The sequence below is a fragment of the Zingiber officinale genome, chromosome 11B (genome assembly GCF_018446385.1).
Source record: "Zingiber officinale cultivar Zhangliang chromosome 11B, Zo_v1.1, whole genome shotgun sequence".
NCBI classification, from domain to species: Eukaryota; Viridiplantae; Streptophyta; class Magnoliopsida; order Zingiberales; family Zingiberaceae; genus Zingiber; species Zingiber officinale.
Window position 1 is genome coordinate 80,146,137 of NC_056007.1, and position 27,872 is coordinate 80,174,008.

General features: G+C 38.8%; 4 protein-coding genes and 1 long non-coding RNA gene across 7 annotated transcripts; 2 read left to right on the plus strand and 3 right to left on the minus strand.

Annotated features, from left to right (window-relative positions):
• Nucleotides 1–5,035: 5,035 nt before the first annotated feature.
• On the plus strand, nucleotides 5,036–7,459 carry LOC122035126 (SEC14 cytosolic factor-like). 2 transcript variants are annotated; one of them, XM_042594513.1, is made up of 7 exons: nucleotides 5,036–5,277; nucleotides 5,366–5,483; nucleotides 5,573–5,661; nucleotides 5,741–5,787; nucleotides 5,858–5,946; nucleotides 6,350–6,486; nucleotides 6,559–7,459. In XM_042594513.1, the coding sequence occupies exons 1-7, from the start codon at nucleotides 5,191–5,193 to the stop codon at nucleotides 7,327–7,329; spliced, it is 1,338 nt and encodes a 445-aa protein (XP_042450447.1). In that variant the 5' UTR covers nucleotides 5,036–5,190; the 3' UTR covers nucleotides 7,330–7,459. The 2 variants fall into 2 exon arrangements, with proteins under 2 accessions (XP_042450447.1, XP_042450448.1); XM_042594514.1 differs by having other exon boundaries at nucleotides 5,037–5,277; nucleotides 6,353–6,486.
• Nucleotides 7,460–10,712: 3,253 nt separating this feature from the next.
• On the minus strand, nucleotides 10,713–21,449 carry LOC122034282 (F-box protein At4g02760-like). The gene is made up of 12 exons (XM_042593460.1): nucleotides 20,872–21,449; nucleotides 20,138–20,313; nucleotides 17,556–17,747; nucleotides 17,365–17,475; nucleotides 12,422–12,507; nucleotides 12,226–12,347; nucleotides 11,936–12,000; nucleotides 11,737–11,809; nucleotides 11,565–11,627; nucleotides 11,392–11,456; nucleotides 11,217–11,291; nucleotides 10,713–11,117 (listed from the first exon to the last, which is right to left on the minus strand). The coding sequence occupies exons 1-12, from the start codon at nucleotides 21,409–21,411 to the stop codon at nucleotides 10,949–10,951; spliced, it is 1,737 nt and encodes a 578-aa protein (XP_042449394.1). The 5' UTR covers nucleotides 21,412–21,449; the 3' UTR covers nucleotides 10,713–10,948.
• A 358-nt stretch (nucleotides 21,450–21,807) lies between these two features.
• LOC122033695 (uncharacterized protein C24B11.05-like) lies at nucleotides 21,808–23,454 on the plus strand. Its single transcript, XM_042592816.1, has 8 exons — nucleotides 21,808–21,934; nucleotides 22,008–22,073; nucleotides 22,147–22,244; nucleotides 22,339–22,376; nucleotides 22,443–22,530; nucleotides 22,611–22,823; nucleotides 22,932–22,997; nucleotides 23,071–23,454. The coding sequence occupies exons 1-8, from the start codon at nucleotides 21,814–21,816 to the stop codon at nucleotides 23,233–23,235; spliced, it is 855 nt and encodes a 284-aa protein (XP_042448750.1). The 5' UTR covers nucleotides 21,808–21,813; the 3' UTR covers nucleotides 23,236–23,454.
• LOC122033697 lies at nucleotides 22,115–23,247 on the minus strand. The gene is made up of 2 exons (XR_006126623.1): nucleotides 23,107–23,247; nucleotides 22,115–23,012 (listed from the first exon to the last, which is right to left on the minus strand). It is a non-coding gene; the product is annotated as an uncharacterized LOC122033697 (long non-coding RNA).
• Nucleotides 23,426–27,414, minus strand: LOC122033696 (F-box protein At1g55000-like). 2 transcript variants are annotated; one of them, XM_042592818.1, is made up of 3 exons: nucleotides 26,899–27,414; nucleotides 23,697–23,919; nucleotides 23,426–23,602 (listed from the first exon to the last, which is right to left on the minus strand). In XM_042592818.1, exons 1-3 carry the CDS (start codon nucleotides 27,328–27,330, stop codon nucleotides 23,592–23,594), a joined length of 666 nt encoding a protein of 221 aa, XP_042448752.1. In that variant the 5' UTR covers nucleotides 27,331–27,414; the 3' UTR covers nucleotides 23,426–23,591. The 2 variants fall into 2 exon arrangements, with proteins under 2 accessions (XP_042448752.1, XP_042448751.1); XM_042592817.1 differs by having other exon boundaries at nucleotides 23,426–23,919; nucleotides 26,899–27,411.
• Between the last annotated feature and the right edge of the window lie 458 nt (nucleotides 27,415–27,872).

Consider the following 27,872-nt stretch of genomic DNA (forward strand, 5'->3'; position numbering starts at 1 on the left):
TTTTCAAGTGATAGCTATGGTGAAAATTGGCAACAGAATGCTCCTCCAGCAGATCACGTTGTAAAGCTTCCTCCTCGACCACTACCTCCTCCATTTCTCCATCGCTTATGATAAATAGCAGTGGAGGTTCTGTATCCAATAATTATCCTTATGAGAGCCACTATCTCCACCATCTCCTGGTGTTGCCCTTGGATTCTTCAAAAACACTTTTAATTATGAAGAATTGTCTACGACAACAAATTACTTTTCTGATGCAAATCTCTTGGGACAAGGTGGTTTTGGTTTCGTGCATAGAGGAGTTCTTCCAGATGGTAAAGAAGTTGCAGTAAAACAATTAAAAATAAGAAGTGGGCAGGGTGAATATGAGTTCCAAGCAGATGTTGAGACAACCGCTACAAAGCCCACAATAAAGGGATTAGCTGACACTGTATCGGTTACTCTATCTGGGGCATCAAAACAAGAACTACCTAGAATTCAAATGGCTTTTAGTTGAGTTGGAGAATGGAGATATAATATAATAATTATAGGCCCTGATTTATCACCCGAAGTGTAGTATTTACCAGTAGATTTTGCTGATTTTGTACAAGAGGACTATTTTAAATTTTAAGACGAAATTTTTTTAATCTAGACACGATGGATGTAGGAGGATCTAAAGATTATTATTATTATTTTTAGTTAATTTTTTTTAGTATTTAAGATATTTTTTAATAATTTCTATTTGGATTTTGAGTAGGTTTTAGAATTGTGAATATTTTTTTTTAAGGATTTCTTTACTTTTTTACTATATAAGAATTTTCAATATATTATGATTTTTTTTATTTGATTTTAGAATCTTAGGTATGAAATTTATATAAATATCTATTTAATTGTTTACGTAATTATCCTTATTATTAAATAATTTTTTCAGAAAAATTTAAAGGAAAAAAGTCAAAATTATCTTGTCCGGTGTCAATAAACAAACAGAAATATAGTTAATTTGTCCAAAAATAAAATTAAAAAGTCAAAATTATCGACTTGAACCAGAAAAAAAGCATGGTCAAGATTACCCAAAACACAGTCCATAGTTGGACTGTTCAAATTAATTAAAATTTTTTATTAATCAATCAGTTCATCAATAAGGCAACTGAAGAAGAAAACTTTACGGGCATACCTTGCTCATATCTAGATGAGTTGATACTGTAAAAGAAAATTTTACAGGCATATCTTACTCATATTTTTGTCACTTATATTAATAGTTAATAGTCATTTATGATATATTTTTTCTATATTCTGTGTTGATATAGGAATAAATTAACGGAGGTATTGGAGCGAATTACCACGTGTAAAAGAAAATTTTAGATGTCAGAACTTCTGAACTCAGATTACTGAGATAATGCCAATTTACAGTTAACGTGCTTTGTCTTCCACTGATGTGACTGCAAGCCCCCAAAGAAACAAAAAAACTTTCAAGAATTCTCTTGAACGAAGCTTGACATGGTGGAAAAGTTGAAATGACTTCGCTTGGAAGGCTATTTTCTAGACAAAAATCTCGAGGACATTGCTATTTTCTAGACAAAAATCTCGAGGACATTGCATTAAAAAGTCTACTGGCCTGAAAACCTGTAAGATATGTGAGTTCAGATCCTTGCAGATGATTGAAATTCTGCAAAAGTGTGCGAGTTTTATGGTAAAGAATGCTTTAACAGCACAGATCGTATGCATGTGCGATCAACATTAAGAAAGGGACTCAGACAAACGACAGAATTGGTCATGTTACACAAGGCCCTCCTGCACAATGATGAAAGCCGATCCAAGCAGAAATAATAACAGGTTGAAAGAGTAAAACCTTCAGGTTCTTTCATGGGAATGGGTACCCACAACAGAGCACGCAGTGGGCTCTCTGGTTTGAGAAAGGCCTAGCCCCAGTGGGAGTCAAGTGCAATAATTCCCACTGGTGCCCAACTTAGCACAGGCAGGGATGGACAAAACTAGTGCCCTTCCTGCTAGATTTGATGATGGCACAAATCCTTTATTGTCCTGCCTATTTGTCCTTTGCTGGTGATGCAGCTGCAATTCTCTTAATTATCTGTTCGTGGGAAATCATATTCAAGATGCAAATTGTTATAAAAGCAAAGAACAGTCCCTGAAATGCCAATTTGGCAGCTTGCTGATCACCAGCATTATTCATCTACTGTGTTCAAGCTCTGAATCAAGCAAGTTGATTGAACATGAAAAATACTTGATATCAGACAAAAAAAATGGGACCAGAAATCTCCCTTGAGTGATTGCATAATCTACAAGACATGTACAAGGTCAGAAAGCTCACCTCGACTGAGAATGGCAGCACTGATGTAAGGATATATAAAAAATATGAAATTCCTGTACACTTTTCAAGATCTCCAACGAAAGAGACTAGATACAATTCTTCATCACGAATATCTAAAGATTTCATTCGATCTAGAGGAGAAAAATTAAAGAAAAGCAGCACCATGCAGACAATTGTAGGTGCCTAATAACGCCAGAAGAATGCGTTCCATGCTTGAGCTTTGGGAGGTGGAAGAGACAAGAAGATGAGTTCTCAAATCACGTGTGGAAGGATACAAGTGCTAGAGACAAGAAATTAGACAAATAAATACACAAGGCCCACTCGATTAATGCATGTAATTAATTGGAATAAGTAATATATATACATATACATATAATCCCCACGGCTGTGAACTCTACTTTCCTATTGCATGAACTGCCAATTACCCTCTGAGTATGATCAATCATGGTTAAAGAAGAAAACAATTAATATTGTGCTAGAAAAGAAAGAGCAAGCACGAGATCATGATTGTTCTCCCATCAAGTGATCATTCTCCCATGAAGAGTCTATGAGCCTTTTCTCTGACTATTTGTTTTTTCATGCCGACAGAGCATTTGAGCTCCTTAACAATAAAAAAAAAAAATCATAAATGAGGATGTCATCACTGATTTGTCTACTAGCATTTAATTAGCATATTGAAATTCATTTATTGCCCGTATTTAGCCACGCCTCCATTATTCTTCAATACTTATCCTTTCACAGCTTTGTCTTTTCTTTTCCTTTGGTGCAACACGGCTGTCTTTCAAACCCAATAATTCTTGCTCTACAACTACAAGCAGTATCGATATGAGATATATAAAGAAAGAAGTTATTTTATACAAATCTATGGTTGTTTGATTTCATGTTGAGTTAAATTCTAACTAAAAGGTCAAGAAAAAAAAAACAAATTGTTATTGAACTTCATTGCAATTTCTTTACTTTTCCCAAGTTTACAGGAAAAGGACTGAAAAAAAAATTCTCTCTACTCTTTATTCTCGCTTTATCAAAGTAAGATCGCCAGTAACGGTTACATATGGATCACAAAACCAACAAGTTTTTATGAAAATCAAATAAACAGACGCCCAAATGAATATTCCCCAGACAGTGACTGTAATTCTGGAAAAAAAAATATTCGTACGTAATTTAAAAAAAGTATCCCATCACTATTTTGCTTACGTTTCCATCATAAATATATCAGACGTGCGCTGCAAATGGTCCTCCTCTGTATACTTTTCTCGATGGAGCATGGAGATGTTTGGTCAAAGTCGGCAGTGGAGCAGTTTACAATTGAAAGATTTTGGGGGTGTATAAAATATAATAGGACAGCACAAAAGAGTCAAAAGTTGATTATGTCTTAAAGAGCAGAGTTCGAGCTTAATCATGTTCTCCATGATTAATCTACACTATGAAGATCAGGAAGTGGTTTAAAGTCTACGTTATTACTTTAATCTGTTCCCCAGCTGCCAGATTAGTAATTAATTAAGAGACAGGAGCGCGGTCTAGTTTGAAATTAGGCATCTGTAGTTCTGTATAGAAAGTAATTAACGTTGGCGCCGATGCTAGATTTTCTCAAAATGGTCAAAGACATGGTCGATGATTATGCTGGAAGTCAAATGAGGGATGACGAAGTCTGCTCTCCGTGTCATCAACTTTCATCCTCGAGGCCTGAAACCATGTGTGCGCAACTAACATCAGCTTGTTAGTCTTATGAGACGAGGAAAGAGGCAACGCAGGGCAGAGCACAGGACAGCCATTACCTACTCTGCTCTGCTCTGCTCTGCCCTGCTCAAACACGTTCATGCTCCACTAGCTAGCTGCCTCTGCAAAAAGATTCGTGAATCCTGGTAAAGGTCCTTGCATTGCGATGGCGATGATGATGAGGATGAGCCCCGTGGTGATGGCTGCCATGATGATGCTGGGTTAACCCAACCAATCTTGTCATTCGAGCTCGTCCCAAAAAGAATAAATATAATGGGTGCCATCAACATAATGATCTTTCTCTGCCGTTTGAAATTTGAATAATAGATAAGGTTATGATGGTGTTTCGAATTAATACAAAAAAGAAGGCCTGCCTGTATATATGCTTTTGACGCAGTAGAATCCTTCCATCGCAAGCCTCAATTCAAAAGCTCGATATACTTGTTTTGAGTTAGTACTCTACGCGGCCACAGAGAAGAGAATCTCTCGCCATCGCGATCCCTACAAGAGAAGCAAACGCCCGCTACAGTCCAAGCGAGCACCGACTGGTTTTTCTCTTTTTTTTGCATGGGAAGCGTTGGGAACGTAGATGAAGCTGTTCTCACGGTTTTACTGGACTGACTAAAGCTTCGTCGCGTTGGGGACGACCTCCAACTTTTCCTAGTATTTTAACTGAAGATTCTGAGCGAGTTTTGACTTTGGCCGTCTGCGAGCGAGGAGGTGCGAGGTGAATAATATTTCAACGTTCTCGCTCGTTCGCGGCGGCGAGCAGAAGGAGCTGGAAAAAATTAAATAGCAATCGAATCCGTGATCTGGCGCGTCAACTTGCTTTTGGACCGCTGGAGGGACCCACCTCGAGTTTGGTACGCCGACGCCCGCCCAACGCTCTCCGCCCTTCGATCCTCCACTCGAAGAAGGACGACCGTGGAGATCGATTAACGGCGACGTCCGCGATCCGGCTGTCACGTAACGGCCTCCGTCAGTTCTGATGGTTAATAAATTCCGTCCATCTGCCTCGCCTCGCAGCCCCTCTCTCTCTCTCTCTCTGCCGCGCGACGACTCTCACTCACTTGGCTGCAGCTTTCTCGGCTTCTCTGATGAAAGCTTGAGAGAGGTGGTGAGTGTCGCGTTGCTGTCGTTCTGCTGTTCTCGGTTCGAGTCAGTCCGGGATGGAGAAGAAACAAGGCAAGGAGAGAGAGCGCATCGAGACCGTCCTCAAGATCTTAAAGAAGCAAGTTCCTCTCACAATGAAGCAGGTTTTCAATCTCACTCGCGCCTCTTTCTTCATCTGCTCGCATCGACTGCGTGCTCTTTCTTATTTTGTCGCTGGGGTGGCACTGGCAGGAGAAGTACTGCAACGACGCCTGCGTCGAACGATTCCTGAAAGCCAAGGGAGACAACGCGAAGAAGGCGGCGAAACAACTGAGAGCCGCCCTTTGCTGGAGAGAGAGCGTCGGAACCGGTTCCTTCTCTTTCCCATTTTCAACAAATCTCTTTCGTTTGTTTTCTCAAATCGTCCAAAAAATGAGGCGCCTGCATGCTCCGACTCAGATCGTTTGATAGCCGACGAGTTCTCTGAGGAACTGGCCGGTGGTTTTGCTTACGTCGCAGGTCACGACGACGAAGCCAGGCCAGTCGTGGTAAGCATCTGATATACATTCCTTCAACTCTATCCGATCACGCTACTGATCGATCGCCATTATTGGCACTGTGTTGCAGGTTTTCCGCATCAAGCAGGAGTATCCAAAAACTCACTCACAGAAATTGTGAGACATATTCCTCATTCTACTCTGTGTTTTCTTTTCGGGTGCATTATTAATAGCATGTTTCCTGCAGGTTTGTGCGCTTACTGGTCTTCACGCTGGAAGTGGCGATCTCATCCATGTCCAGATTCGTGGACCAGTTCGTTGTGCTTTTTGATGCAAGTACGTTCAAAAACTCCAGTAATCGGTGCTCTACCAACATACTTACTGTTAATCACCGACGAATAACGCATTAACATCTTCTTGGAAAAGATAATTCACGATTAATTAAAAGTATCCACTGGTGTCTGCCCTGTTGCAAGTCAAAAGAGCCCACTGGGGCTGTCTGCTCTGCTATGCTCTGTTCTTGCGGAGAGCTGTCTCCCGACCAAAACAAAACCTAAGCATCGAGCTCCAGGCACTGACCTTAATCACTATATTACTAGACCAGCTTTACCGTATATAATCGTGTTTGTTCTATGCGAAGACAGGAGCACAGACTACTTCTTGTTCTATTCTGTACACCATTTTCTCTGTTTTTTAAAAACAACATTTCAAATTAAAAAGAACACACACAAATTTGCAGCAGGCTTCTTCAGGTCGGCGTCGGCTTTCCTCAGCTTCCTCATGGGCACTCTCAAGATCATCTACGACTACTATCCATGTCGTCTTCACAAGGCTTTCGTCATCGATGCTCCTTCCCTCTTCTCCTATCTCTGGAAGGTATTAATGCTGATGTTCTTACCGTGCCATTTGTTGAAATTTTTGGTATGGTTTTGATGAGTAGTGACGCAGGGTGTTCGCCCATTTGTGGAGCTGTCGGCCGTCACGGTGGCGGTCTCGTCCCTCGACTTTGACGAGTCGCTTGAGGATGCTGTATTCGGGTCTTACCCGACGAGGACGGCGTCGCTCCGGTTCGACCGGGCTGCCGCCGGCGCCACGGCCTCCGCGAGGGTCGGCGTCTCCAAGTCTTCGCGCTTCTCCTTCACCGTCTCTCACCTTGACTCCCTCAAGCCGTGGTACCTCTCCACCAGCACGGCCACTCCGCGCGCGGCGCCCAACGCGAGCCCCTCCATCGTCGGCGCGTCCCCGCTCAACGCTCGGTCCTTCTCCTTCGCTTCCCCGGCGGCGCGATCCGCTCCGCGCTTCGCATGGTCGCCCGCCCCGCGCAGCATTCCGTCCACCCCGTGCAAATTCCCGCCGCCAAAGCAGCAGCGTAAACCGCCGCCGCCGCCGCCGCCGCCGCCACAGCAGCAGCAGCAGCAACTGAGGACGCCGCGTCCTTCGTTCTTGCAGTCGCCGGCGGCGCTGTTCTCCTTCCGCAAAGAGGCCCACGCGGCGCAGAGCCGAGAGGAGAGGGAGAGGGAATCGTTCCTGCCCTACCTCGGGTTCCACCGTCGGCCGTACGATGAGATGGTGTACCGCGCGAAGATGCGGCCGCCTCTAGGCGGGCTCATCTCCATCATCTCCCCGCACCTCAGGCAGCGACAGCAACAACAAATGCGGCGCAACGCCATTAACATCCACCACCACCAACACCTCAAGATGCAAACGCTAAACTATTGAACTAAAATTTGCTTTCTTAATTTTCTCTTTATTTAATTCCCCTGACGAGAGTAATTATACCCACGACTCCACCATAACGTCCTTTGCACCGGTGTAATTCGCTACATGATCATCAGAACCAGTTGCCGTTTCTTTGCCATGTAAAAAATTAATCTCCAGTCGTTAATATACAGCGCATAATTGTTCCTTAAATCCCAGGAAGAACATGTAGTCGACGTGGTAAACAAGGGAAGCCAATCGAAGGGGTTCTGATTTAAACTCGTTTCATGAAATATGACAAATTAATTTGAAAAATAACTCGTAGGACAGGATAAATTGACAGCGAACAAGTATGTTGAGGCAGAGTTGGAGAAGATAAATTGAGGGGGAAAAAATTGGAAAAGATTTCAACTAGGGAAGATCCCCGGTAAAAAAAACTAAAATGGGTGTCGTGATCCGGTAAATTGGTCAATAATTAATAAGCTTGCTCATGTGCGTTGAGGCGGCTGCTAATTCAAAACTTCTGTCTTTTAATTTTCAGAAGCTGAAAGCGCCCTTCCCCTTACACAACGACTGCTAAATAATTAGGGGATAAGATTTAGAAGCCGAAAGCATGATTCAAAGTCTGGTGGCATCAATTTAAATAGCCGAAGCTGGAGGTTACATAGCTTTGGCTTTGTCATCTATACATGTTTCACCTTATGAAATATTTCCCAATCACCCTTTTCTTGTGAGAGGGAAAAAGAGAAACAATAACGGCTTTATGTGAAGCATGGCATCATTTCCCCGCTCAAAATTTTTGCAATTTTGTTAAAACTGGACGAAACCCAGCCTGTTCAATCCGGATGGCTAAATAACCGTTCAAAATTGGTCAGATTTTGGTTGACCTGGTTAAATCTAGGAGCCGAAACTCCAAAATGTAATTGACAAACTCATTTAGCTTCGATCTACTAGAAACCTCCAAGGTTTTGATATTTGACAATGTTTCAGTTTAACCAAGAATTAATTCAAACAAGCCTTAATATTTAGAAAAGAGAAATCTAGTTAGAACTAGATAACTAGTAAGAGAAAGTCCTAACCGCAGGCTAGGCATGTAAGAAATAACTAGTCCTAACGGAAAGTTAGGCAAGGAAGTCCTTGTCGAAGAGATTAGGCAGAAAATCTTAACAGATCGAGGATATCGAGAGGAAAGTCTTGGGGTTGAAGACACCAAACGAGGAGTCTAGATAGGTCGAGGATCATAATAGATCTAACGAAAAGTCTCAAAGATCAAGATCAAAATTGAGAAAAAAATTCAAGTAAGTCAGGAGGACTGAAGGCTTGGCAAGGTAAAATCCTACGGAATAAACCTTAGGTGCTAAAGTTTTGGAGGAGTTGACTCCAAGCAAAAGATAAGTCTAGTAGGTTAGATCTGCAAGGTAAGGCTTAGGTCAAATAGACTAGGCTTAAGTTGTTTGTTTGTTGTTGTATATTTGTCTTGCAAAAACCTGGAGCGAGAAGATTGGAAATCAAAGAGACGCAAAAAAAAGCAACAAAGTGGCTTGGACAAACTGTCGGTGCCTGGATGGCCAAGGATCCTAGATTTATTTTAGACACGTCCAAGAGCCTTCATCTGTTCTGTCCAAGAGCCCCTATAGGTTTCAGGAGCTTGGATAATCCAGATTCAACCCAAGAGGATCGACTCATGACGTGGTATAATATTTAGACGCTTAGAAAAGTTCTAGACACCTAGACCAGGATGTGAACGAAGTAGGTTAATGTCATGACTATTTTGGATTTAGATAGACTCAGCCAGTGTTCTAAATGATAGTTGAGACGATAACCTAGACGCCACCTAGGCGATAGGCGAACCTCAACCACACCATCTTGAACTGCACCGCCTTATGTTTAGATAGCGATAAACCGTTTCTGATTCAGACTCAAGCAATGAATCTAGACTCATCGTCGTCTCAGGCGACGCGTCCGGACTTATTATCGGACTTCGGGGACGCGTCCAACTCCGAAACACAAAAGTCAATCGCCGAATAGAATAAGTTTTTTTAACTTAGGATTTAATCAAAACTTTATATTAATAATTTTAATAATGATTGGGATCATTTTAAATAGACTTAAATAAAGTTCAATAAAATTATCCTATTAATATATATATATATATATATATATATATATATATATATATATATATATATATATATATATATATATATATATATATATTAAAAAAAATATTTATATTAACGTCTTTTTATTTTTGGTTAATATATTTATAGTAATTTTTTTAAAAAAAATTATCCCTTATTTAATTTTTATCCTTTAATTAATATATTATTTAATTATGTATAAAAATAGTAAAAAAAAAATTAACCACCTGAGCACTGCCTAAACACCGCCTAAGCAGCAAAGGTGATAGGCAATCATTAACCACACCACCATTGCCTATCGTCATTTACAACACTGAACTCAAATAAAGAGTGTCCAAAAGGCCAAGCATCCAAAATGGATTTTTATAAAATGTTGCAAACAAAAGCTTTATATCATAAATTCTCTACTTCTCATACTATCTATGCTCAAAGATGAATAGCCAAAACTCTGCTTGTACAACGAAGATCTAGGAGGGGTGCGCGACACTCAAGAATTTTCATTTGCTTATTTTATTTACAAATTGTGCATTTTCTATTATATTATTTAACTTCCACTCAAACTGTAAGATGGATTTCTCCGTCTCTAGAAATCATCCAAGAAAGAGAACACTAGTAGACTTACACTAAGTGCATAGATCTTGGATGTATTAATCCTGAGAGTTAGGAACCAAGAAAAATCTCGTGTCTTTCTTGCTTTATTTTATATTCCGCTGATACTAATGACTTTGATAGAACAAATGAAAAAAATGATCAAAATGAATGATTGAGATTCACCCCATCTCTCGACTGCACCGATCCTACAGTTCTGCCATTTTAAAAAGAGGTAGCAAACTTCGGTAATCGAAGGACGCATTTTCTAACATATCCGTTGGTGATCTTGGACCATTTCCAAACTTCATGTAATCATGAAAATTGACACTTGCCGATTAACAATCACCAACTTGCGGTGAGAAAGGAGATAGATTCTCAACATTGACACAACAAACATACTAGAGATCAACATATCAGCTGAACTGTATTAGCAGGCTCAACAAATTCCTAAAGCTAGTAGATTAAGGCCTGTGCGATCTAGAAAACTCGGGGGATGATAAAAGTAAATCATTTCATGTATTAGTAACACTAAGTAATCAATCTGCGATGGATGCTAAAAAACAATCTGGGACTTCACTATCATCCATATAATTTGTTCAAAATAACTATGGTGTATTTCTTTTCGATATATATATGTATATATATATATAGTAAGTTTCGTTCTTTCCTTGGTGCATATAACTAATGATTGCATTTATAACATAACCATCATAAGAACAAGATAATACAAGCCATCAGCATGATAATGATTGCAAAACTTCTAGGTTACGGAGCTAATGCTTGTTCTCTATTTAGTGCATATCCCTAGTGAGTTGCTAATCCTGGGGTAGGTCAGTGGAAGCAGACTAGTACCTCTTTGGATGTCTGATGCTGCATTAGAGTGTATTAAAAGTCCATCTGCTGTTTCGCTACACAAACTCCAACTCATTGTCCAAATCAAATGGGAAATTTAGATCTGGGACGTCCTCATTCCCACTACCTTGATCACTGCTATAGCTATTTTCAGAAGAATCCGTGAAATAAGGACCAAAACTTGTGCCACTGCTTAATTCACTGTCGCCAAAGATATCCATCAAGCTACAAAGGGCACAATTTAAGATAGATTTCAATAATTATTTCTTTGGACGCCAATATTAAAAGTATATAGCAGTTTAATGCATGGGTAAATAGACAGACCTTCCTTCAGGGGGAAACTTGGCTAACAAACATATCTCGGGCCTTTGTTTCTGAACATGTGAGATCAGCGTCTTGCTGCAAAATGAAATAAGAATTAAGAATAATAACAAATAAGAAATTCACTTCACAAAAAAGCTAAAAGTATTAAGAAGAAACATCAGCCAAACTCTCTTACCACGGATTATAACATCTATAGTTCCAATCATTCTCAGCAGACAGACCATCTTTGTTTGAAATATCCTGCTTGGGCCAATCAAAATCAGTGGTCAGCTTATGAAATGGTTGAATTTAGTCACAGGAACGTTGTTCCCATCTATTGAAAAGCTAATTTATACTTCATTAACCTACCAAGTATCTCAGGAATTTGAAGTCACCAGCAAGCATCGCTGATAGCGCCTGTGACACTTCAACCTAAACAAAACATTGATAAAAAGCACCCAAATACATCAAACGCAATTCCAATGACAAGATGGAAATTGGCGAGAGGGAATGAGATATTTAATATTCTAAGATTTTTTACTTCTTTAAGATGCAAACAGTCGTGTAAGATCAAGACCTCCAGTGGACAAGCATTTGTACCACTGCCAAAGTTCCTGAAAAACTGAAGTTATCAGATGCTCAAAAAAGACAAAGATTGAGAACAAAAAAGAAGATTAGTTGAAAAATCCCTGTAATTGCATAAGATGTTGAACTTCTGAATCATAAAAACAGAAATAAACCTTAAGAAAGTCCCTGTAATTGCATAAGATGTTGAAAAATCAACAATTTTGAGGTGATGAAATCCCTGCAGAAGCAAAAGAATAGGGACGTTTATTTTCCAGCATATGATACCATAATTTGTTAATCTTGCATTCCAAATAAACATATTTAACTAGGCAAATCAATGGGAGGAATAGGTTGGGCTTTTTCAACTATAAACTTTTGTTTACAAACGTTAAGGTAAAGTATCCAGATAAATTTTTAAAAAGCAGAAGTCAAACAAATTTATGGAAAAGGAGAAAGTAACAACCTTAATCAGTATGCGGATTTTGTGATCATGCAGCTTAAACCCTCTCAGGGCAAGTGACATCAAATTGGGACAGCCGTTTACCATTTCAATGCAGGTTGAAGAATTCAAGCTATCATCCCTCCCTGTACAAGGCCAAAATGACAAATAGCTTGAAGAGAACATGAAAAGGGTGCAGGAAAAAAAAATAGTAGCACACCAGAATCAGAGGACTCGAAGATCAAGCGCTCCAAATGATGACAATTGGCGCCAACAGCATCCAATGTTCTTCTGAGTTCAACGTGTCTGTCAACATATACAAGTTAAGAACCTCATTCCAGCAACAAAAAAAATAAAAGTTAACATTTTTTTCCTCCAACTATGCCAATGATGACACTTTTCAATAGGACAACATATCAGCTTGAAGGGAAGCTGAGATGTAGCATAGGGCTACAAGCATAAATCATGAGAAAAAAAAATAAGCAACAAATCTTCAACTCTAAAGATAGGCATACAAGGTCCAATACAGTGGATATCTCATACAACATAATAGACATACCTATATTTATTGATGGTAGATAAATTTTAAGTTGGTTTATGTTGCATGCACAATTTCCTAGGGTATCTAAAATGACATGCAGTGAAATATGCAGTATCTTGAACTAGGAAGTCCATTTTCATAGTTCCAGAGGCTCATCTATTATTTAGTAGAAGTTTGAATTGTTTTATTATAGTATTGGTAAATTGTACAAGCAAATGCAATGAATATGATTTACAATTAAACACAAAAGATCAATTTGAAAGGTAATAGAATAAAAATGTTCTAGCAAGGAAAGGGGACAAGTATGTGTAGATAGATAAATATAGTCTGTCTGAGATGATTGGTATGAAAAAATTATCAAAATAAACAAAATGCAAGGACTGTTTTCCAATAAAATCACAAAAGATATTGCCCCTGACATGTGTAGTTGTATATCTAACAAAATGACATGTTTTAGATATACGCCAGAAGATTGAACTGAAGAATTACTATTAAAAGTTATAAAGCTTATGTCCAGCTAGAACTTAAAATAAAGCAAATTAAATCATATTATACACAAGTGATGGCCAAATAGAAGTCTTGAGAAGATCCTAATCATCTATTATGAACTGCGAGAGATCATATGTGTACATTCTTATTTATTTCCAATTTTTTGGGGGCTTGGACTCTTTTAAAGAACCTCAGTTCGCTCATGTTTATCAACTTTGCATAATAAAATTTCTTCTTTGTGAGTTTTCATTCGAAGTTTCTAAGTATGAATTGTTAATTTTTCCCCGTGAGATTGTTCATTCTCTGGCTACATCAAGTTCTATCAGATCTCTGTTAATTTTGAACCGCATGCTGCATACTCCTTGCAGTTTGACTGCTCTAGTACTCTAGCGCTAGCAGCAAGATAGATAGTGTCAACAACTTAATTAAAACAGAGCCAACATTGGCTCAGTCAAAGCAACTGAAATTGTTTTTTTCCATCTAAATTGGATCATTAGATATCTTGACCATATGATATGCATAAGGTATCACTGCAAACCAACTGAATTATAGGTATTGCAGAAGAACTTTAGTGAAAAAATAAAATAAAATGATTCATATAAAATCTAATTAATAGGACCAAGCAATCACGAAGATTTTTATCTTTTTTTTAGAGTTATTTTAGTCTTTAGCATTTTTAAGATTTTGAGTCTATTTAGAATTTTTTGGATCTTGAGTCTATTAAGATTTTTTCTTTTATATAAGAATTTTTTTCGTTTCTTTTGTATCTTAGAATTTTGGATCTATATAAGCATCTGTTTAGTTGATGTTTGAAATTATCTTTTGATTATTGAATAAATTCCTTTTTTGGGTAAAACCTAGAGACGGTGGTTTTTCTTTGTTTGTTGATCTCTCGTCTTGTTTCCTCCACAATTCCTCTCTCTTAAACTCGCAAGATAATCGCTATTTTGTCTTGGCATCAGTTGGTATCAGAGCCTCAACATCTGCTTCAAAAAAATTCATCAATTTCAATGGCAAGTCGTTGCGGTCGCGGTCATAATGGACAGGTTCCGAATGAGGAAGTCCTACATCGTGATCGTAGCATGAGGATTAAGAATTTATTAAGGCAAGTCATAAAATTAACCTAGTGTTTGGCGTCACGGGATTTTGAAGATTGTGAGATCTTTTATAGTTCTGCTTTCAAAAACCCATATCACAATCGTGCTCAATTTCGAAAATGCCATGGTTGAGAGGAGCATCATATAGACTTCGATTTTTGGATTGAAGGAATTTGTTGATTGGATTAACGAAGTGAAGAGAATTCTTTATTACAAGGAAGTGTTTGATCGTGTGAAAGTTAAACTAGTTGCCATCAAACTCAAGGGTTGAGCATCGGCATGGTCGGATCAATTGCGATGCTCATGAAATTGACAAGGCAAGGCCAAGATCATGGATTGGGAGAAGATGAAAAGTCCCTTTCTTCTCTTTGGTTACACTCAAACTTTGTTCCAGGGATGATTAGGTTTCGCCATATCATAGGACAGTGCAGAGAAGAAGTCTCTTGAAATAGAGGAAGATTCTAAACCTGTGGGTTTTCAATCTATGGATGTAAAGGACCGGAAGATGAAAGGTATCAAAGAAATTGGTGCAGTAGGCAGTCACCTCGCCTCAAGGTGACTGAGAAACCTCTGAATACTGACTTCATGAGTGGCTACCTCGAAACTAAGGCTTTTGATCCATCAATTGAAGAAAACAATGAATATTGCCTAACATATAATGCTGTGGATGACTGGGCTGCTCGAGCAAAAGCATGGGCAATTGCCAAATCAGGGACAGATATCCATCATAGAAATAATCCTCAAATTGTGCCTGAGGGAAGAAGAACAGAAGTGCATAGTCAGACTTATCGTGATCAATATCAAGCCACAGTGGGCCCCCCTACAGATGCTCAACAATCTTTGCTTTCTCAGTCCACTAACCAACAACCACCCCATTTTACAATGAAACAACAGAAACAAGTGGATCATGCATATCTCTCTGCTTCATTGGCCTCTGGTTCAGTTTATGTAGAAAACATGCATATCCATTCCACTACTGGAGAAGAAGCTGCTGCCCAGCGGAAGGATCATACTTCGCCTGGGGAAAATGTTGGGCCTACACCATCCATTTTTGAGCAGGAGGTACCTTCTAGTTATTCTTCTATCCCAGGTAACAGAAACACTGTCAGTAAGATACATCTGCCTGTGTTATCCACACAAGAAGGCTTTGTTCATCCACCACCAGCATTTACCGATCCAAATGTAGCAGTTGATCAGTCTGATTTGACCCATGGTGGACAGTCTGCTAACTATGCAACTAATCCGAGCAACGTGCCTCTTGATTTTGAATCTAGGCCTCTCTTGGACCTTGAATCCCATTCAAAAATTAATTATGTTCCTATTCCATCTGAGTCTATGGGAATGATGGATCATGATGTGATTACTATGCCTGCTCATGCTTGGGCTCCTCCAGCTGCTCCAGCAGTTCTTCCCCAAGTTTCCATTTCAGAATCAGTAGCACCCTTGGATCATCTTTTTGTTCCCACCCCACCTTAGGGCCACAACCACCACCAGTCTATGGAAGGTTGATGGGGCCTGATTTTCGGCCTAGTATGCCACCTACTAGTCCTCCTTTTGGTTTAGTCACAGGGACATCTCTTGATCATGCAACAATAACGTCTGCTGATGCAAGTGCCAATTTTAATCTTTCTGGACATCCAAAAAAAACTGCAGTACCTAATTGTCTTCGAGAAGAAATCATAAAAAATAAGTCGTCGATTGCAAGTACTTATGCCAGCCATCAAAGTGGGAATTCTCACAATTCTATCTGGGGGATGATGATAAATTGTACAGGACAAGTGATCAAATTGACAACAAGAGTGCTGATTCAACCAAATCTACTGAAGACGAAGATGATGACGAGGTTGGAGCTGAAGCTGTTCGATCAGCAGCAGTAAACCAGGAGATAAAACGTGTGCTAACCGAAGTTTTGTTAAAGGTTACATATGATCTTTTTGCTGACATTGCTACGAAAGTTCTTGATGAAGATGATCTTCCTCATGAGTTACCACATGATACTACTTTAAACTCGAGGACGAGTTCTTTTCAATCTGGCGACTAATGCAGGTGGTTCCGAAGATTTTATCTTTGTTTAGAGTTATTTCAATCTTTTGCATTTTTAGGATTTTGAATCCATTTAGGATTTTTTGGATCCGTTTAGGATTTTTTGGATCGAGTCTATTAAATTTTTTTCCCTCTTTTGCATCTTAGGCTTTTGGGTCTATATAAGCATCTGTTTAGTTGATGTTAGAGATTATCTTTTGATTATTGAATAAATTCTTTTTTTAGTAAAACCTAGAGATGATGGTTTCTCTTTGTTTGTTGATTTTTCATCTTGTTTCCTCCACAATTCCTCTCTCTCTCTCTTCAACCCATGGGATAATTACTATCCCGTCCAGCATCAGCATCACATAGAAGCATTTATTCTTGTAGCTTTCTACTGAGATTAATCCCACAATTTTCCAATATTCATCTAAATAATAATATCAGGACATCTGATAATTGAAAATGATTTTTCTACATGTTCATAAATATGTCAGCTAACCACTCAAAGTTGGACGTGGATTGACAAATGGAATTGAACGGGGTATAGACACATTATAGATATATCTCAATTTCTGCCTTAGTGTCACTCTTTGCTTCTACCAGTGCTCCCATAGGTGCATCTCCTCTTTCCCTCCCCTCTTTTTCTTAATGTTTCATCTCCTCTCTATGAATGAACAAATGAAATCAAAGGATGGCAGGAGAAGTTCCTGTTCCTATCTCAGTCAGTATTGTCCATTGGTTCTTCCACTCATCCCATTCTCATGCTTGTCACAAGAAACTGAAGTGTGAATCATGGAAAAAAAATCTTCTAATCTTGGTCGATTACAATACCAGCTGACCAATACTTGAAACCATTGTCTTAGAATCGAAAGTTCTGGTTATTCTCTGACCACCAAAAAATAAAAGGTAACATAGTTTTTGTTTGATAGAGCAAATAAATTGTAGAACTAAGTTAACATGCAACATAGTTAAACTGCAGTTTTTTAACTTAGCTAAGATGGCTATACTTACAGGCCAACAACTTCAACGTCAAGTAGAAACTGACAGGCTGACAAAGCTGTGCAAAGTGCAGAGGTATCCATTTTATCAATGTTGTACAAGTGTAGCCTCCTTAAGAGAGTCCTTGAAATGAAAAATAGCAATTCAATGAGAGAAACATAGAAAGCAAGAAACTAAAAACCTTTAGACAAGTCATTCATTACCCTGCAGCACTACCATCCACACTTAAAGCCAGAAGGCAAGACCTTGTGAGAAGAGATGTCTCCCTTCCTTGCCTCGGCCTCTTTTGACTCCAGGAAAGACCAGATGCTTCCATGGGATGTATTGTGGAATAGGAGAGCGGTCTAAATTCTGTTGTTGAAGCAGGATTGGAGCGAATTCCAAGCTTAAGTGATCTAATATTATAGACCCGAATAGTTAGACAGTATTTGAAGTCCAAGATTCCATATTTGCAGCAAGAGACTAATGAAGATGCGAACATTGAATTGATTGCATAATAAATTAAAAGGTATATCATGATCAATGCTAGCATTTAGCAAGTTCATATACTTGAAATGTGAAATAACAGAAGCTGCAATAAAACTTTCGGCTAAATAACACAATGATAGAATTCTTTCTACATTAGCTTTCTGACATATACAAATACCATAGTATCTTTAGCTGACCATCACAAAAACAAAGAAAATAATATGAAGTAGAGGATGGCATTCATAGACAAGAGAGAGATGAAGGAAAATCATAGAAATGAAACAAAAGAATGAACCACAGACTATGAAAGTTTAACAGTATCAATAAACCAAGTATATTTTACACAATCAAGTGAGCAAAAACATTAATATATCGACATTCTCAATAAATGATTGATTGTGAGAAAATGGGAGCAAGATGATTCAATTAATCAAAAAGAGGAAAGGAAAATGTAATTTTTCTAGAAGGACCTGCAAAGGAAACCCTGAGATGAGGAATTGATGAATATCAGTATGACTCATAAAAAAATTAAATAGAAAGCAATGACGAGAAAAAACAATTCTGCAACAACAACAAGCAGCAAGTGCCAATTATTTCAGTAACACATAATCCTATCCAACTTGGCACTCAAAATAAGGTTATATCTTTTGTTATAATCCAAAATTATTATTTCTTCAACCAAATTAAATCTCCATGACATCTCTCTCCCCTTGTTTACATTAATCTCATTAATTTAGAACATGTCAAATTTATAAATTATAGAATACACATCATCATAGAACATAATCATACCACATTATTATATTTCATCATAAGATTCATAGCTTCTTACCTATTATGCCTAGCCTTCATGGATGATAAAATATATAATTTTTAATTCTATCCCTCCTAGTACTTTTACATATTCATCTCAACACTCATATATACATATGCTAGACTAGTTCTTTTATTTTTTTTTTATTTATCTTTTTCTAGATTTTCCCAGAACTCCAAATGATGTTCTCAATCTAACAAAAATTTCTTCTATGAAAAGAGGAACTAACCATCACAAAAACTCAAAATCACATTTCCAATAACCACTAAATTTTCAAGGTATTAATAATATTGTCATCAATCTTTCAGGTTATTTAAAAACGGTTCAATGCATAAATGTCCTAATAAAATTTTCATTTAGTACTGCAGAAATTTCGTCGTACACATACAGTTTTAAGTTCATTCAAATATTTCGGTATCCAATGATTGCCTCCATCATGTTTAGACTTTGTTGTCACTAGACTCTCCTTGATTAGCACTCTCTGAAATAACATGCACAATAGAGCATGTTCTCTCCTCAATCACTCTTTCATAGAGTCCTATAGTGTAACTCCTTCACTTAAGTAATCTTTAATTAAATCTACCCTCAACACAGTATATTACCCTTTTATAAATCAAAACACAATTTCAAATACCCACTAATAGTTATTACTACTGAGATGATACCTTCAAAAGTAGTCTTTGTAAGGTAGGTTTGTTCCTATAGTAAAGCTATCAATTTCAAGATTCTGAATACATTATAGATTCAGAATAACATTTAGTACAACATTCACAATTCCATGAGATTACTTGATGATGCACCTGAAAGTTTTGGAAATTACAATTGAGGAAATAGGTCTTTGTTTTGAAATTTTAAAAGTTGTAAAATTAGTGGATCCCATAATAACTGAAAAAAAAAATGTCTCAAATATGTATCCCACATATGGATGTAGATTCAAGTTTAGGATATGTATTTCATCTAAATCTATTCTTTTTCTCTTAAATAGTAATTAGTAGCTAAACTGGTGCAGAAGCACGCTGCTTGCACTCTCAGTCTCTTAGTGAGGTGAGTGTATAAAATCAAAACTAGGTGTTGCAGATGCCATAAATTCTATAATTGGACAAAAACGATAAGCCATCTTCTTTCGCATTTCTAACAGGAAATGATCCCTATCCTACTTTTGCTAAAGAAAGTAGATAGAATTACCTGTTAAGAAACAATGAAATCATCAAGGCAATGCCAGAGAAAAAAAAAAGCCTAGAGTGTTCTGAACTCTCATGATTGTAGTAAAGTAAATTTATCAGAGTAATGAAGTTACACCATTAACAATCAAAAATGGCAACCAGTTCTGGACAGTAAAACTCAATCTTTTTTAACAGTATGGTCTGCGGTTAAGTTAGATGATTTAGTATATGAATCACATCAAAGTAATGAAAACAATATAGACCACAAAGCATATACAAGAATGCCATGATAAAAAAAGTTAAATGAATGAATTTTGATTAAAGGAATGTAGAGTCTTACTGAAGGTTTTTTCCAGCATGCTGTATCATTTTGGAGACAACAGTATTATTAACCTTTGGCACTTCAGCTGTCAGGTCAATATTCTCATAGCACATTGGGTCTGTTGCACACTTGTTGAACATTGAACAAGTAGCTGCAGCATGGCAAAGACTTTGGGTATCTAGCTTGGAGAATACCTTCAAGCATCACAAGACCATAATGTTTGAATTACACTGCAGTGTTGTTCTATCAAACACTCAAGGGGAAAAATGAACATAAACAAGGCAATTGCAGACTCAAATAATCTATTCTGACCAGTGACCATATCAAAATTTAAATACAGAAGAGAATAATAGGTCATAGAGCTGATAAACAAAGAACCAATAAAAAAATAGGGAACGTATTAACCAGACAAATAATCTAGGAATATAGTAGGATTGTATAAGGGAGAAAAAAAGAAATAAAGAATCAACCAACTAAAAGAAAATTAGCGTGCAATTCTGCAGAAAATAAAAAACAGATTCAGCACTATGAAGAAGCAATTGAATTCTGTCACAGATGGTAAAGTCCAGATATCGTCGTTCAAAAACATTGTCCAAGCACATCATCGCTAGTTTTCCCTTCGATTTATCAAAATCGATCTAATATGTGATTTTTGAAGATTCACACGATATAGCCATATAGCGAGACAAAGGTTTATTACAGCGCCAAGAAAGACAAGTAGATAGACTGAAGCGAAGAGGGACGTGATTTACTTTGATAGTGAGATCGGAGGCGAGAGGCCATGAAGAACAGTTGTGCATAGACGCGCGCCGGCGGGCTGACCTCCTGGCAGCCTCAAGGAGGGCCGATCCGGCCTCCATGGCGCCATCGACAAGCTGATCCTTCTCCATCTCTAGAAGCCTCGAATCGAGGAGGCGTTCGAGGGAGACCTCAAGGGATACGAAGGGATCGGGGAGGGCGAGAAGCTTCTCGAGGATGTGATCCGTTGCAACGACGACTGGACGAGCCGTAGGAGGGCTCGCGGAGGCGGTAGGATACACGGCGGAGGGGCACAGTCGCCGCTTGGGGACGAGGGGTTCCATCACGGCGGCGCGGAAGACGGAGTAGGGGCCGGCATCCAGGTTAGGGATCCGGGAGATCGTGGAAGAGCTCTCGCTCGCCCACGCTTCAGTCGCACCGGCGGGCGAACTGCGTCCCGTCGCACGGGTTGAAACGGGACGAAACTGATCTCGATCTACTACGGCAAACGTTAGCACCACGGGCCGGCCTATTGCCCTTTCATTTGTAAACATTTTTTTATCTCAGTTTTTTTTTTGTAAATATATATTTAAAATATATATATATATATATATATATATATATATATATATATATATATATATATATATATATATATATATATATATATATTTTCTTTAACGTTCATGAGGTTATATAGTAAGTAATATGACTTCCAACTTGGGCTAAAAAACTGATTTTTAATCGTGCAAACGCTGTGTCAATCCTTCTTCGACGCTTCGACACGTTTCCTGCGTGCCCCAACTTGATCGACACCGATGACCAACCAAATCCAGCAATGCGGGAGGTGGACGGATTGAGATAGGTAATCGTGTCGAACCAATCGTCTTATCATCCCCTAATATTTTTTTTCAATCCAACCTGTCGATTTCGATGCCATCAGCCTTCACGCCAAGATGCCTATAAGTATCGAGCTTGCCTCTGCCTTTCCCTCCTCTGTTTTTTCCCTCTACCTTCTTCTTCCTTCTCGAGTTATGGACTTCGACTACGCAACCCCCTTCAATTGCCTTCTCTTCGGTAAAACTCTCGTCGTCTCAATTCTCCTCCATTTGCAACACACGCCATGTTTCTAATACTTGTTTCTTAACAGACCTTGATGACACTTTATACTCTCCGGCAATTGGAATTGGACGAGCTTGCAGAAACAACATAGAAGGTACTGCACTGCCACGATCAAATTTTCCCCTTTCATCCATCTGATCCATTCAATAAATCTTTTTAATTCTCAGAGTTCCTCGCTAGCAAATGTGGGATATCAGCAGAGGAAGCCTCGTCCCTCCGTGCTGAGCTCTTCCAATCCCATGGCAGCTCCCTTGCAGGCCTCATAGTATTTGACATGCCCTCCAAACCTTCTTCGATGAAACCAATTATTCTGATTAATTAATTAATTAATCATTTTCATTTTTCTCAAATTATTTCAGGCTCAAGGTTATGACGTTCACCCCGACGAGTATCACAGGTGAGGAGCTAAATATATTTTGATTGATTCTCGTCTTTGTCGACTTAATTCGTTGAGTGGCTTCAGCTACGTTCATGGGAGATCGCCCTACGACCTCATCGAGCCTGACGCGACGCTGCGAGAGCTTCTCCTCAGCGTTCCCCAGCGCAAGATCGTGCGTGCTCGACTTTATAATTCGTAATAATCAGGGCAAAAATTGTGGGTATTGATTGTTCTTTCTGGTGGCGCACGCAGCTGTTCACGAACTCGGACCGGCGTCACGCGACGAGGGTGCTGCAGAGATTGGGCATCGAGGACTGCTTCCAACGCATCATTTGTTTCGAGACGATGAACCCGCACCTATTCGAGGACGCGACCAGGTGTTCGAAGTCGCCGGTGATCCTCAAGCCCTCTGCAGCCGCCATGGAGATGGCCGTGCGGCTCGCCGGCGTCGCTCCCCGTCGCACGGTAAAAACAGCAAGCTTACGCTAATTTAAGCCTTCCCTCTTTTTCCATGGGAATTTACTTGGCACCTTAGAATTCGCAATAAAACCGTCACCATCCTGTTTCTGTCAGCTATTTCTGGACGACAGCGAGAGGAACATCGATGCAGGGAAGGCTCTGGATCTTCGAACAGCCTTGGTAGCATCTATATCTCTGGAATTACGTTTACATAAATAAATGATGACTAACATCAATGATCCATCAAATTAAGGTCGGAAAGCGGGTGAAGACACAGGCAGCAGATTACCTGTTGGGTAGCATCGCCGAGCTGAAGCAGATGATACCAGAAATCTGGAAGAAGCAGGATGGCACCACTACGACAAGAAGCGAATTAGAATTGGAATCCATGAGGCCCACGACTCCCATCGGGGCTTAGTTTATCTCTCCACTATCTACTCGCCTCGCATTTGATTGCTTGCATAAAACGAGAGGCATCCTGTCGCTGCTGTGTCGTATGTCTATCAAATAATGCATTGCTGACGGGATGTAGCATCAAATTGCGACGTTGTATAGTGAATAATTATTGTCTCATTAGTGATGCATGACTTGGATCCAGCACTTACGAATTGATAATAGAGCGACCGACTCCTAGAAACAATTGTCAAGTTAGGAACAATCACCCTGACAAACTAGACTCATAAAACAACCAGGCTTAGACTCTGATTCCTGTTCACGAGAATATGTAATGTTCCCTCTTCTGGCGCTCCCACCTAAGATCCTCGCTGAAGTGCATCATGGCAGCCCTTGGATCACCATTTGAAAAAGAAAGGTAGAATTCGGCTGTTTCCACATCTACTTGCATGCTGCGTCGTAAGGAGTTGAGTATTTTTCTTTTACCTCTTTCAGTGAATGCCGCCCTGTTTGTCAGATTGTTGGTTTTCTCATCTGGGCCACCTTCCAGGTACAGTACTGCGACTTCTCTTTTTGCCTGTTCGTCAAATTCAATGTAGCATGTGCTATTAAGAAGCAGCTCTGGTTTGACAACAGGGATCAGTAGCCTCTCCCTTGAGTGGATACCATGGTCACTCATCATATTGTTTAACCGCTTGATGCCCATAACCTACACAGTAGATTTATCAATCTCATTGGCCAACCCAGAGGAACTTGTTAATTATCAGATTGTTCAAGTATATCATGACGAGTTTTATGAAGAGGATACCTGTGAGTAATAGTCGGAAATCAAACACTAGCATTGCAGTAATTTTATACCTTCCAGCCATCCGCTATTGAGGAATGAAAACAAATTTGTGCAAGCTGACTAAAATTATAACTGGAATCTAAAACCAATCCTCCCAAGCTGACTGAAAATCTTCTAATTGGTTTCGACTTGAATTTAATTAATTCAGACTTTCATGTAAAGAAGTTTGGCAGATTGGAAATGGCCAAACTACAAAAGGAAATTCATAATAGTTGTTATAATCAAACGATTCATGATTCGTATCATACGGTACATTACAATTCATATACAAAACGATATGGCTCTTATATATATGTATAAGTAATGAAAATAACCATTAGTCCATTACAATTCAGTTTGATTTGATACAATTATGAAAATCTGAAAGAAATGCTAAAAAATATAACCAACTAAAAGTGAATTTAATCCATTAAGAAATAAAAAATTAATCCCAATATACTAGAAATTAAATCAAATCTATTATAGAAAAAGAAAAAAATGATAAATTTTATATAATACATATACACAAGTATTAAAAGCCAAATAGAGGGGAATCTCAAAATCAGCGAAGAAAAGAATTTGCCACACGAAGGTACAAAATTGATGATAGTTAATGTGAACTTAACGCCTAACAATGAAACTAGGAAGTAATAATACACACTGAATTAACTATTAGAATTAAAAATTTGCTAAATTGTTTAAGATGAGAAAAGAGTAAAATTACTATGTCACAGTTTCTCTCTTTTTCAAACCATAAATTAGCGTCACTAGTTATAATCTTGATAAATATTAGTTGTTCCACTATCATCTAGAAGGAATTACCATCTGTACACATATATTCCTCATTACTTATCACGGAGTGCCTACTTTACCTTTGAGAATCTTAGGCACATCATCTAAAGTGGAGGTAGTTTCACTTGTATATATTATTTTGAACCAAGCTCATTCATTTTTTGCTCTTCAGTTCATATGGCACATAAACTCACTTAAAATATGTCAGATTCCTGTGACTCAATTGGCATAAAGTTCCATATGATAAAAGCTTATTCTGGTAGTGTTTCACGTATGAGTGTGTTCTTGTTAAAATATGAAACTCGTCCAAAACTGCATTCTCAAACTGAAATTGCACATATTCTACCTTTGAAGACCACCTTTGAACACCTTGCACAATGGTAGTGTGTTGCAATATTTTTCTTTCAATAATATGAACTTCTGTGTTTACGCTTCATTGTCTTCTCAGCCAGCCTTTCATGGTGATAGAAGGCACATAGGTCTGTGTGTAATTCCAATAAGTGCATGATTTTATGGGAGCAGCAGAATCATGCTCATGATAAGCTACAAAGGCCAATAAGTGCATAATTTTATGAACGAAGTCATGCTCATGATAAGCCACAAAGGCCAATAAGTGCATAATTTTATGGATGTGGAGTCATGCTCATGATAAGCCACAAAGGCCAATAAGTGCACAATTTATGTGAGTGGAGTCATGCCCATGATAAGCCACAAAGGCCAATAAGTGCATAATTTTATGAGGGTGGAGTCATGTTCATGATAAGCCACAAAGGCCAATAAGTGCACAATTTGTGGGAGTGGAGTCATAAACCAAAGTCTTTGTGCTTATGCCATGAGCAGGTTGGCTTGTTTTGTTGGAAGACAAATACATGTTGCACTACTTCAGCGAGAGGCCTGGTTCAATCATTTAGCCACTGATTCCATTAGTTGAATTGTATTGATGTCAAGAGGTAATCTTTCACCTTTGTACATGATCCAGTTATAACTTATTTGAGTCGATTTGAGTTTGCATACAACAAAATAGCAAAACCTGTCACACAAAATTGGAACTATGATTTTCCCAAAGAAGCTCATCTACCACCTCCAATCCCCTAGTCTTAATAATGCTCGTGATGATGCACAGGGCTGGATCCAGTCCTGAATCATTACTTATTACTACTCTAAAATTACATATAAGTGTTTTATACATTCAAAAACTCAACAATGACTTTTGGAACGAAATAATGCACAAAGACAGACAAAATGTATCAGAATGATGTAGATGAACATCAAAAGACTATTTTCTCCTTCTCCTCTTGTGCATTTTAACAGGTATTATTGTTTTCAGCTGAAATTTTTTGGGCATGTTCCTATCTTGGGTGTAGTATATGAGTTTATCTGAACAAAATCCAACTTATTTACCCAAATGACATGCAGGCAATTCTAAGGAAATCTAATGATATTGTAATCTGTCTCAACTTGAGCCAGAAACAATTATAGTGTTGAACTCAACTTAGGCCTTTCTATCTCACAGAGATTGCAACAGTGTTAATCACAACATAGGCATTCCTGTTTCCTAGAGAATGACCCGCATGTTTCACCAATAATGATTTCCCAAGCATGTACCTCAGTATGGAAGATACGGATCTTTCATTTTTTTTTTTAACTATTATGAATCTAAGTATTTTCAATAATGTCTCAAATTACCCAAATACATTTCTTAGAATCATATCCTAATTTCTGGTTAAAACTGCTAGTAGAACTTTAGATATGGATCATCCACTTCAAGTGTCTCTTCTATGTTCAAAATCTTTTGAAGTTTCTTCTACAAGATATTTGCTTCCAAGTTGAGTTATGACATTCGCCAATTGAAGGGCAAAGACGAAAGTTTGAGACCAAGTAAGGAGACAGTAAGACGTTTATCATATATTCATCGATCGCAAGGAAAAAACGCAGCTCTTTCCAACCTCCAAAGACGGTTATCGTCACTACCCAAACAAGGACGAAATTTCCCTGCCAATTTCATGCAGTGAAGATGATACCTAGAATTCTCTACTCAAAGACAACAGTAGCGCCCAAGGAAGACAGTACCTGGACAGAGTACCTGAGGGCGAGTCCCGCAACGGTATCGCCCCGACGAAGGCGGTGGGAGATGGCGAAGCGGTCGAGGCGGGAATGGCCCCAGAAGAGAGCGGACGACGGATCGCCGAGGACCCGACGCACCTTCCAGGGCGACCTGAATGCCTTCTCCCGCATCTCCCGCTCCGATGCCACGGCGCGCCACAACCGGCAAACGCACGCCGACCGAGCGAGATCTTGCGGCGGCAGGAGCTCGAGGATCGCCCGGAGGAGGTCCTTGGAGACGAGGGCGGCGAAGTTGGAGTTCATGGGTGAGATCACCACCTCCTCGGCGAAAGAGGAGGGCGAAGGAGAGGAATTGTGATCGAAATACGTATGGGTGTCGGACTCCGGCGGAACAAGTTGATCAAGAAGGTCGCCGTCATCGTCTCCGCAGCAGCCCATGGCCTCCAAGTCGAAGTCCAACCTACGAGAAGAGTTAGCTGAACGACTGACAGATTTTAGACTTGCGGTTGGGTTTTTCTGTTAAAAAAAATTATTGGAGAAAAAAAATTATGGAAAAGGTGGAGAATCTGTAAAAGATCATCTGATCTGTAAATGTTGAATCATCATCCAATATTTATATTACTGAGAGATAATGATCTTCACCGGTTAGGTAGAGATTGCCTCCCACAAATTCACCTTTCCTGTTGAGGAGTGAATCAGAAAGGTGGTCCAGAATATCTCATTATGGAGAATCTTTATGTGAAAGAGGAGGATAATAAAGATAAAATGCTCTATTTATTTCATTCATGGAAAAGGTACATATTTATAGATTTATTGAATAAATACTAATAATCTAGATTTCTTTTTTAATTCTATCTCCACGAGACTCTTATTCTTATCATGACACCTCATCAACTTCTATCCTATCATAAACTCTCATCAATAATTGTCACCTCATCATTCTATCTTCATAAACTTTTATCTCTAAAATAAAGTTTAAT

Coding starts and splice junctions, on each gene's coding strand:
- LOC122035126 (XM_042594513.1), top strand. CDS start 5,191: ATGGAGAAGAAACAAGGCAAGGAGAGAGAGCGCATCGAGACCGTCCTC. Junction 5,278..5,365: donor TTCCTCTCACAATGAAGCAG/GTTTTCAATCTC, acceptor TGGCACTGGCAG/GAGAAGTACTGCAACGACGC. Junction 5,947..6,349: donor CGTTGTGCTTTTTGATGCAA/GTACGTTCAAAA, acceptor ACAAATTTGCAG/CAGGCTTCTTCAGGTCGGCG.
- LOC122034282 (XM_042593460.1), bottom strand. CDS start 21,411: ATGTTTACAAATGAAAGGGCAATAGGCCGGCCCGTGGTGCTAACGTTT. Junction 12,348..12,421: donor CTTCGAGTCCTCTGATTCTG/GTGTGCTACTAT, acceptor GGCCTTGTACAG/GGAGGGATGATAGCTTGAAT. Junction 11,292..11,391: donor TATAGATGTTATAATCCGTG/GTAAGAGAGTTT, acceptor TTCATTTTGCAG/CAAGACGCTGATCTCACATG.
- LOC122033695 (XM_042592816.1), top strand. CDS start 21,814: ATGCCTATAAGTATCGAGCTTGCCTCTGCCTTTCCCTCCTCTGTTTTT. Junction 21,935..22,007: donor CTTCAATTGCCTTCTCTTCG/GTAAAACTCTCG, acceptor GTTTCTTAACAG/ACCTTGATGACACTTTATAC. Junction 22,245..22,338: donor GCTCCCTTGCAGGCCTCATA/GTATTTGACATG, acceptor AAATTATTTCAG/GCTCAAGGTTATGACGTTCA.
- LOC122033696 (XM_042592817.1), bottom strand. CDS start 27,330: ATGGGCTGCTGCGGAGACGATGACGGCGACCTTCTTGATCAACTTGTT. Junction 23,920..26,898: donor CCCTCAGGTACTCTGTCCAG/GTACTGTCTTCC, acceptor TCTACTGTGTAG/GTTATGGGCATCAAGCGGTT.